Below are 10,824 nucleotides of genomic sequence, written 5' to 3'. Positions count from 1 at the left end.
GGCGGGCGGCTCTCCTTCTCCGGCGCCGCGAGGTAGGGGCGGGCCGGGGGCCGGCGCCGCTTCGGGAGGCTTGGGGGGGGGATGGAGGGACGCGACCTGCTGCTGTCACCCCGCCGTGTGCCCCGGCTGTAGCCCGCGCCTCTCCGCGGACACGCGTGGCCGCCGCCGCTGTCCCGCAGTGCCCGCGCTCCCTCCCCGGCCCCCGGGTTGCGATGCACGGTGCGCGGCGCTGCATGGCACGGCACGGTGCACGGCGCGGTGCACGGCGTGGCATGATCCCGGGTGCAGCGCAGCACACAGCATGGTGCATGGCATGCTGCGCAGCGTGGTGCGTGGCATAACACGGTGCACAGCGTGGTGCACAGCGTGGTACGGGCCCGCGGGCAGCACAGTGAACAGCGTGATGCACGGCACGGTGCACAGTGTGGCATGGTCCCGGGCACGGCACGGTGCGTGGTGTGGTGCATGGCACGGTGCACGGTGTGCCATGGTCCCAGGGGCAGCGCTGTGCACAGCGTGGCTCGGGGCACGGTGCCTGGCGGTGCGCGGTGCCTGGCGGTGCATGGTGCGGTGCACCCTGGTGCCTGCACACGTCCCTTCCTCCCCCCTAGTCTCTGCGCTGCCGGAGCCATCCAGACACCCATGTGGAGGGGTGTGTCCTTGTCCCTGTCTGATGCTGCTATCCCGTTTTGGAACAGGTTTTGTTCCTGTGCATGCACATATGTGTCTGTCTGCCACGGGAGCTCCATCCCGTCTGGTAGCGCTGTCTGCTGGGCCTGCGAGGTGGGAGACGGGGAAAGGGGCAGATGCTGCAGAAGTGAATAGGTACGGTGTTTTTTCTAGCTAATTCAGTAGGATATTGGATTCACTGAAATGCTTAAGTCTTATAAAATACTTCTGCATTTCTAGCTTTGATATAACCAGGTGGCAGAGAGATCCACAGGTTAAATACTTCCCGGGTAAAAAGTTTGTGTGTCTTCTGTCTTATATGCTGTCTTTCCGTTTTGTCAGGCGTGTCCTTGTTCCTCCACTGTGACAGAGGAGAAATAGGGTTTGTGCAGTCCAGTCTCGTTTTATTTAGCTTGTATGCTATGGCCATCGCAGCATATCTGAATGCTTCAGTGTATGCAGCAGTACCCCTCCTGCTCACCTTTTCCGTGGACAGGCTTGTCAGTATGTCTTCACAGGGAAATCTTTCCAGGCCTTTAATCCTGCTCCTTCCTGAGCTTTTCCTGCCTGTGTCTGTCAGCTGGGTTCTCCCGCTCTCCTTTATCCCAATGCTGGCATTGCCCATGTGGCTTTATTCCTATTAGGCATCAGCTTCTTGTCTAGGCATTCCACAGCAAAATTATTCTTAGCCTGATTGCCAATGGGTTAGGGAAGAGCTAAGGAGATGGATGGCCTGGTGGCTATTCCCATGCAGTCCCTTCGCTGCAGAGCCGGAGCAGCTTGCTGTACCCCCCTGGCTGAGCTTTCTCGCAGGGGTGATGCGAACTGCTGGTGTCAGAGCCATGCCAGATGCAGTAATACCCCCAAATGCACTTTTCCAGGAGAATGGGAAACCTCCTGCGCTGCTGGTGTGAGCTGGCCCTTGGGGTCAGGGAAGCCCTTCTGCAGCCTGCCTTAGCAAGCCGTGGCCTGCGGGATCCGCTCAGCCGTCAGTGTTGCAGGGACCTGCCTGCTGTAACTTGTTTTCCCTCACATTTTCCTTTAAAGATCATTTTGCCTAGATCATCGATGCAAGCGGCGCCAATTTAGATGCGCTCTGCTCTGTGTACGGACACAGTGGGCCAAGTTCAGAGGGGAAAGTCTGCAGGAATTGGCGTAAGCAGGGTGATGCACTTGTGGAGGGAGAGGGGAGGTGTGGGTACACAAGTCAGCAGTCTGGTAGATTTTTCTGGCCTCCGTGCGAATCTGGCCTGCTGGCATTATGCTTCTATTACTGAAAATTACTTCCAGCAGGAATGCTGAATCACGTACTGCCGACAACCACGAGATACAGTAGGATGAAGGTATCATTCATTCAGGTTTCCTTGCTGTTTTTTTCCTTTTGCCTTGCCTTCTTCTTTTGACAGCCCAGGGAGTGATCCCAGCAGGCTGGGTGGTTCAGCATGAGTCTTGTTAGCAGAAATCTCCCTGATATTCATTATAAATTTCTCTTTTAAATTTGAACCCCTTTGTCTGAGTCACTTTGTGCAGGGCTGCCTGAAAAAATTCTTTAGTTGTTTTACACCCCTGAGATCTTTCCAGACTGTTGGTATGTCCCCTCCCCATCTTAGTCATCCCATATTGCACTAGACAAATTTAGCACCTAACCTTTCCTTATAAATCAGTCCCTCTGGCCTGCTGGCAATTTTTGTTGCTCTTCCCTGAACTCCTTCTGTTTGTAGGTAATAGAAATGCCAGGCCAGCTCAGAGCAGGTGTCTCTCTAGCCTTTCTCTGAGCAGTTGCACCAGGTGCCTGGGAAAAAGGGGCAAGTGGCCTCTACTGGCCAGCCACAAATTAATGCACCGAAAGAGAGCACCAGTGTTCCCTGATTGGGAACTCTCCCTGCAGCACTCTGCTTTCAGTACCCCACAAAAAATGAGGGAGATATCCCTCATCCCAGGGGCAATATGGGACATTATCCATTCTCAGACTGACCCTAGCAGGAGAGCCCACGCACCAGCTCTCAGGACCCTTCCAGGAGTTTTCCTGCAAGGGCTGAAAGGGGAGCAGAAAGGCTTTTCCAGTCTGTGTGCCAGTGAGAGGTGCTATTACAGTCCCAGGGGCTCTCTTCCTTTCCAACTAGTATAACTGCCTTGCTTTTAGCTGCTCAGCAAAGCTATTACAGAGTGACATATTTTCAGCATATTTGAAAATATACTGCTTGGGTGGGTAGAGAAAGATTGTGTTGAATTTTCCATCCCTTTTAACTTCACTTAGGCAATCAGACTGTAGTTTTATATTCAATATAATGTTTTGCAAAGCTCAAGCCAGAAGAGCTCATTGTATCCAGCGGTTCTCCTCCCTGTTGATTTCTCCCCTCCCTGATCAAGAATACCCATGTGGACCTTTGCATAGCTTCAGACAAACCTGCAGTTGACCTGTAACAACAAAGCACATTGTTTTACAACATTGCTGATAGTTTCCAGTTTCCGTTGGAGGCCCCACAAGATGCATTAATAGCATAGAGGAGGAACTGAACATTAGGAGCATTTTTTTCTTAAATTACCTTTACTACTTTGTTAGTTTTAGGGACTTTGCCACTGCAGGAACTTCCTTCCAAATCTCTGTAGTCAATTTGCACCCTGAAATAATATTACTTACAATGGATTTTTGCAGGTAGGGCCTCTCTGCTGTAACTGTGGATGTTGTTATGCTCTGTATAAATACCGCTTTTTTTTTTTTTAACACTTACTGTTCTTTGGTCCTGATGCATTGCAGAGCCAAGTTCTACCTGCCAACTCTTCTTAGTGTATTAAAGCGTCCTCCTGCTTCAGTTTCAAATTTGCTGTTGTTTGATTTCATGGAGCGATACCCTCTTTTTAAGAGTGAAAGTAAATAAAAGCCATACATTATCCTTTTCTCTGTCACACCTCCTATTAAACAAGAAGCTCAGTCTCTCTTTTACAAATAATTTCCAGACATTACTCCTTCTTCTGCTTTTTCTTCTCTCTGAACTCTTTTGCTCTTTCTTGGAAAAAAGGGGTTAAAACTTGAAGATTACAGATTAAGTAGGAACCCTCATAGATCTACACAGTGGATTGGGTATTTCCATTATTTTCTATCCTGTCCCTTATGGGTCTGGACTCTGCATTTGCTTTTTAGACTTCTGTCTTGGGAGCATATTTCTCTTGAGCTGCTCAGGTTTCACTGAGGGGTTCTGTTACTGTAGAATCCAATGAAGTGCTGAGGGGTTTCTTCCACTGGATTTTAGCCTTGTTCGTGACAACTAGGATGAAGTTCAAACTGAGGAAAAGAATAGCAAAAATCTCAGGTTTTTCAGTTAGCCCAGGGTTTTCACCTTGAATTTTAATCATCCTCATATTCCTATTCGCGTATTGTTCCTCTGGTATTCCTCATATTTATCTCTAGCCTAAGTGTTTGTCATGTATAAATTTCGGTCCTTCCATGCTCACTGTCTCTGTCATTAATAAATACATTAACAAATACACATAGTTAAAGTCTTTCTGTCACTGTTGTCTCTAGTACTGAACATAATATTACATGTGAAGTCCTCTTGTTACTGCACAAAGGAACAGTGGTCTTTGTCTGTAAGGCCTGAGCGTGCAGCCTCAAGATTGCTGTCTACCTGTTTGCAGCCATATCACATTGCAGTATGTCTAACTTCCAGCTGTAATGCTTCTGACACTATGCAATAGGTTGTTCATTTGCATGACTGTATCCTGAGATAGCCGCTATACCTATAAAAAGGTTTGAGAGGAGACACTTGGACTAGAAGAGCATGCTTCATCAGTGGTCAGATCGGCCCCTCAAAAAACTGCCTTTCAGATGGCCCCAGAATTTTTGGTTTTGTAAGCTAACTGGGTATATTCCAGTAGGCAGAAAAAGCACAGAATCTGTAGTAGCACCTTAAGGAGATCTTCAAAGATGGAAGTGGCCTTCCTGGTCTCACCCGTAGCCTGTCTGGTTTAGTGTCTTGTCTCAAACAGTGGCTGCTACTAGGTACTTCAGATGACACAGTAAGAAACCTCTCGGTAGATCACTGCGGTGTAACCTGCAGTCCTTTAAGCCTTCCTCTAGAGCTCTCATAGCCAGCAAATGCTTCATCTGAAAGACCTAGAGAGATGTCCAAGCTATCCTCCAAATCTGCTGTTTTTTTCCCCGTCAATGACATCACTGAAAAAATGTTTTCTTTTGCCAGTTTTGAATTCATTTGTATTCTTCCCTTGTAATTTTAACAAATGTCTCTCGTGCTGTGAGATGAGAACACTTTCTTCATCCATCCCTCTGCCCAAGCCGCTGTGTGTGTGTGTGCGTGCTTATGTCTTACATCTCCTACGGTAACATTCCCCTTGTTCTCTGTGTGTCTGCAGATGAGTTTTCAGAGGCTGGTAGCTTTCCAGTGCCAGTCACTGTACCATCTCCCACTCTTCTTGATCTGATGGGAGATGGTGGGGCTCATGCCTTTTCTACTTTGTTCTTCCCCCGATGGTTGGGGATGCCCTGGCTTTGCACAGATGTGCAGCACATGCAGGGGCAGCATGTGCAGGAGCTGTCCCCCTCTGCCCCTGCACCCTCTGAGCAGCAGCTCACTGGGCAGAGGGCAGGGAGATGACAGGGCCTCACTGGCCTTGAACTGGGAGAGCTGGTATGCGAGGCGGCGTGGTCGGGGCCGTTCCCTGGTGCACCACCGTCCAAGGGACAGCCCTGTCCCAGCGATTCTGGGAGGCTCCTGAGGGGCTCCAGGTGAGGTGACCCCTCTGGGTCCGGCACCATGGGGGGCTAAGGGCAGCGAGTGGCAGTGTCCCATGACAATCCCATGTCCTGCCCTTTCTCCACAGGTTATGCCACTCTCCAGGTTTGCTGGGTGCCTGCCGGTGAAAGAGAAGGGTTGATATTTTGCCCAGGCCCTTAGGTCCTGAACCAAAATGGCAGCTGGAGAGCCCCTTCCCATAGGAGATGTCTTCATCGACCTGCAGCAGGTGAGGCAGGAATCCAGCCGCCACTCGCTGGGCATGCGTCCACATGCTCCCTCACTCTCATTTCTCCTCCTGCCTCTCCCTCCCATGCCTCCCTTCTCCCTTTCTGCCCTGGGCGAGGAAAGCCTGGAGCAGCCCCCAACACGGCCATGGCTCTGTCCAGTCCCCGGGGTCCCATGGGGATGCCAGGGGTGCGCTGGCCCTGCATGGCCCAGCTGTGGTGGGGTAGGAGCCCCAGCAGCTCACACAGCAGCCATGGCACAGCTGGGAACGGGCAAGGGGTGCGGGCACAATTTGGCTAAAGCTGCCTTGCTCCCTCTTTCCACCCAGCACAGGCAGATTTGTCACAGTTGGGCCTCCTCCTGTTCCCATGGAAACGCGGGAGTCCACAACAGCTCAGCGCTGGCATTTCGGCTATATTGACGGAAAATTTTATCAGCTGCTGCTGCTTGGGAGGCAGAAAGGACAGGAGTCACCTGGCGATGCTCTTCTCAGGGCATCGCCACCAGCAAAAGGCAGAGAAGCGCCTGCAGCCTGAAATGAAGGGAAAACAGGCAGAAAAGCCTAAAGAAAACATGCCAGGGACCAGGGAAATAGGGAGGATCAAGGAGAGTGGAGGGTAGGCGGGAAGGCACAGGACCATGTGCTGTAGGGGCAGCTCACCAGAGCTGCGGGAGCAGCTTTAGAAGCCTCCCCACCAGAGCAGGGAGGCTGTTTCCCAGTATGTGAAGAGGGCAGTAAGAAACGGGAGAGATCAGACTCCCCAGCAAGGCACAGCACTGTTTGCAGGGTACCAAAATCCCGAGGACTGTAGGAGTCCACAGCGTTTGATTGTTGTCTGGCGATTTCTGTGCAGGGCAGAGATCGCGCAGAGAAAGCCTCTCCTGGTGCCGAGGACGATGAGGACTTGGATAAGACTTTGTCAATCAAGAGATTTGGGGACCTGATAAGCAAGTCAGCATCAAGCGATCTGGAGAAGCAAAGACGCAGCTACAGTGAGAGAGATTTCGAGTGTATGTAGGTTTGAACTATTGTATCACTTGCACCTCCTCTGCAGCCTTATCCCGGGGACACTGCAGATCTCGGTGATGTGCTTCTTGCTCCCTCCCTTCAGGGCGATCTCAAAGAGCTGTGTGCATGCAGTTTAGCACCAGTACCCATGGCCTCTCCCCAGTCTGCTCCCTGCTGCGTACTAGTGTTCCCTGTCCCTGAAGATGTAGCTACTTCTCAGTCCACCTGACAGTGTAGCTCGGGCCTGGGCCTTGGCTCACCTCCTCACTCAGTGTTGGAGACCTACGCAGCCACTTCCACCAAGTTAAAGTTTCCAGTTTGAAACTGTTTTTCCTCCATATGGCTGCAAAGAAACATCCAAACATGGCTAGAAGCCAGGCTGTCTTCCTCCGTCTGAAGACAGATGGCTCCAGTCAGACATGCTTGTATATCTCTAAATAGCACCCTTGAAACCATCGGGCTTATCTGCTCAAAGAAAGCATGCAAAATAAAAATGTGGTGTGAATTTAAAATACGGTAGCTATTTCACCTGAACTCCTCTGATCAACTTGTTTATTCCACTGATTCCCCTTCCACAATGGAGGGAACCAGTCTGCGCAAAGGCACTTTGGCTGTAAAATGAGAGCAGGCCCACAAGAACTGTAGTAGGTTATTGCCTGGTGTGGATTAGTTGCATTAGCCACAGAAGCAGATGCTTGAACTTCTTGTAAAAGGGCAGGAAGAGACGTCCACCAGCCAGCAGGCCGTTTGTGTGGCAGGCAGGTGGCAATAGTTGGGTGAGTTTTCCTGGTCTCTGGCTCTCTACAGTCAGATACAGCTCATTTTCCAACTTAGCTTTGATAGGATACAACCTCGGGAACGTTATGTTTCCAAGTACATCAGAAGGCTGTTTTCTGCTTTGCTGCACATTTCCAATTGCTGTTGTACAACCAGGCTGATTTGTTGGTAAGGTCTATTACTGTAATGCACCCCAGCTACTACTTGCTGCTTGTCGTGCCATTTCTCTGTAGAGGCTACGTTCAAATAACACTTTCCACCTGAGCACACAGTCACTCACGCACATGGCTGCTAAGTGCTAATAGCTTTGCCACTGGTGACACATTTGAATACCTGTCTTGTGCCGGAAAGACTTACCTGCTCAGCAGCTCTGCCTGCGTGCACAGGTGTGCAAGCTGGCTCGGGGTACACAGAGGATCTGCTTGAGCACACATGGCAGAAGCTTATTTGAAAATTTGACTGCAGATTTGTACTGGTTTTGTTTTCTTAATTATCAGTTATTTTCCTAGGAATGGAATTGGGCCTTAAACAGTACTGATGGAAGGGTCCTTCTTTCTTTGTCAGAATCAAGCTTGTTTTCCTCTAAGTTTCTGATGTATCCTTGTTATCTAGAACTACATCACACCTTGTTATTGGAAGCTTTATGCAATTCATATTCATGAAGCTGGGAAATCTGGTTAGGTCCTTAGAGGTGGATGCTCTCTGGGCTTATAAATGTTTTCTGTTCCATTCCAAGCCAGGAATTATTAATATTCAGATTCTTCCTTCTCAGTTCATAATCCGAATTACTTGTATCTTTTGTACCAAGCTCACTGAAAAGTGTAATCAAACATCTAGAACACATCGAACAGTAGAACCCAAGTCTGGCAATAAGCTTTCATACAGGAAGGCAGTGCAAGGAAGGGAACAGAGAAGGAGAGCAGGGGCTGGATACGCAGAAGGTGCAAGAGGACAGGGAGGAAGAAGAGGGTAGCGCAAAGCCTTTTGCATTAGGGAGAGGTATGTTCTCCACACCTCCAGGCCACCTCTGTGGCAGATGTGATCAATTGCCACAAGGAGGGCTAAGTGCAGGGGCGAGGAGTGGTGCTCCCCTTTTCTGTGCCAGATCAACCATTTATCACCACTGCACTTCCCTGCAGCTGGCAACCCAAGGCTTAGGCATCCTTCTGATCCAAAGTGCAGATGCATCTCTCTTGGTTTGATTTCATTTGCCTTAGATATGCTCAATCCAGGAGGGAAAGGCGGGCTGTGTCCTCACCAGCATCTTGGTGCTGTAGAAGGAGCAATGTGCCTTTAGGTCTGTACGGTTGGGGCCTTCCTTGCTTCTTGTTGTCTTAGAAATTCATATAATCTATTTAACTCAAAGAACTAAAGAACACTTCAGAAGAAAGAAATGTTTGCAAAGAGCCCAAACTTTCCATTTTGCAGACATTTGACCATTCCCAAACCCTTCTATTTCTGCCACAAGCCTCTCCTGCAGAACCAAGGGGGTGTGTGAAATATTCCTGCTGTTCCCAAGGGGGGAAACAGGGGAGAAAAGACTTGAGAAACCAAAGGAAAGGAAACATGACACCAGAACAATGAACCTGCCTGGCTCTCCCAGGGAGGAGGTTACAGATCCCATTGAAAATGTCCTTTGAAGGTAGTTTTCAGTATAAACAGATTTTGCTGCCATGTCACAGGAAAGCTGGGAAAGGAACCAAATCAAAACAGACTGGAAACAATTCCTCAGGAAGAGCTGCTGTGCAAAGCCCCCTTGCAAAGTGGCTGGTGCCCCCATGATTTCAGCTGCTCCAGGTGCAGCCCCAGAATCCGTGTGTCCTGCAGACCTTCCATGGGAGGCTTTGTGCCTGCAGATAGACCTGCACGGTGCATTATCATTGTTTCTCAGTGAAGGCGCAGAAGTGCCATTAATTTCTTCTCACTGTGCAAATCCCTCGACACCCAGGTCAAGCCTATATGAATTTCTCTATGTAGATTAGTTGAAACAAAAGTCCTCCTGCCCTGTTTTTTACCCTGGTTTTTAAAAGAGAACTTCCTAATTGAACCTGCATTTCAGATGCTGGTAGGCACAAGCCCTCCCAGTACCTGGGACATGGGCTCTCGTTGCATCTGCACTAAAAGACATGGTCAGTAGTGAGCCTGTGGGTAGACAGGAGGGCCTTTTTATCAAAGCCTGTGGGTGAAATAGGGCACATCTATTCAACTCAAAGAACTAAAGAACATTTTGGGGGAAAGAAGTGTTTTTAAAGAGCTCAAACTCTTCCCTTCCTATTTGAGAATGTAAGAAATACTTCCCCATGCTTAAGAAGGGGATGGTGTCTATGGCAGCTTGCTGCAGCTCTCCACAGCCATGCAAATGGTTTTCAGCAGTGCTAGGAGAGTTATGCCTTCCCCAGGGTGGTGAAGCCATGTTGGGGTGCTTTGACACTGCATGAGGGCTGTCTCCCTGGCCGCTCCAGGCGGGATGCAGCCTGCCACATCTCTGAAAGAGCTTTGCTGTGTCCCTGCGGGCTGGTGGCTCTCCTTGCCCTTCCTGGCCCTTGATCTCCAGACCAGGCTGTTTCCTGGAGGGGCGCCTGGCAGGTTCCTCCCAGCCTCTTCCTGCCCCTGACTCTCTTTTTCTCTCTCAGTCCACCGCCAAACCTCGCACCACATCCATCACCCCCTTTCCACTCATCTCCCTCCTGCCCTCAAGTTCCAAAAGAGGCCCCCGCGCTCCAGCAGGAGGAAAAAAAGGAGAAGGAAAAAGAAGAAAACTTCAGTGCCCCCCTCAGAGTTCACCCCCACCATCCAGGAAGTAGACGAGGAGGGGGGAGAGGAGGAGGAAGAAGAGGAGGAGGAGGAAGAAGGAGAGTCTGAGGCAGAGGAGGCTGAGGAGAAAGAGGTCTCTGCAGAGTCTGAGAGTGAAGCTCGTGGGAAGGACACATCCCCTAAGCTGGAGCACCCAAGCAAACCAAAGGCAAGGCCAGGGCATCCCTGCCTGGGTGGGTCTTATAGTCTGGAGGGATGTGGAGGGATAGTCGATACTGTGAGGGAGCTGGGGAGCATGACCAAGGGAGCGTGCTACTTGGGGGAAAGAGTTTGGAGGGGACAACCTGGAAGTTCAAGAGCTGAGGAACATTGGGGGAAGACTGGTTTTGTGCCTGCCCCATGGAGACAGACACTGGAAGATAGATAAGGCAATGCCCAGAATGGGTGCTGGGGAGGGTCAGCGTGACTGTTCCTGGGGTTTAGGGGACACAGGGAGATGAGTGCGGCTGTTCTTGGGGTGTATGGGATGTGGGAAAATTTGGTGTGGCCAGCCCTGGGATGGAGGGGACATGAGGATGGATGTGTGCACCAGTCCCAAGGTATGGGGATCAAGGGGGCTGTGGGAGGTATGGGGGG

General features: G+C 50.3%; 1 protein-coding gene across 3 annotated transcripts in view; it reads left to right on the top strand.

Annotated features, from left to right (window-relative positions):
* The first annotated feature begins 2 nt into the window (after window positions 1-2).
* The window catches only part of SLC4A3 (solute carrier family 4 member 3), a 35,310-nt gene continuing 24,488 nt past the window's right edge, over window positions 3-10,824 (top strand). For all 3 annotated transcript variants that reach the window (XR_003255516.1, XM_026077959.1, XM_026077957.1), the window contains exons 1-4: window positions 3-32; window positions 5,509-5,649; window positions 6,503-6,659; window positions 10,068-10,396. Coding sequence is in view for 2 of the 3 variants with exons in the window: in XM_026077959.1 (XP_025933744.1) it covers window positions 5,596-5,649; window positions 6,503-6,659; window positions 10,068-10,396 (540 nt within the window). In the remaining variant the exon portion in view is untranslated. The remainder of the gene's footprint in view (window positions 33-5,508; window positions 5,650-6,502; window positions 6,660-10,067; window positions 10,397-10,824) is intronic.

This window comes from Apteryx rowi, unplaced genomic scaffold (assembly GCF_003343035.1).
Source record: "Apteryx rowi isolate R43461 unplaced genomic scaffold, aptRow1 scaffold_47, whole genome shotgun sequence".
Lineage (NCBI taxonomy): Eukaryota > Metazoa > Chordata > Aves > Apterygiformes > Apterygidae > Apteryx > Apteryx rowi.
This window is presented reverse-complemented; position numbering and strand designations above follow the sequence as displayed.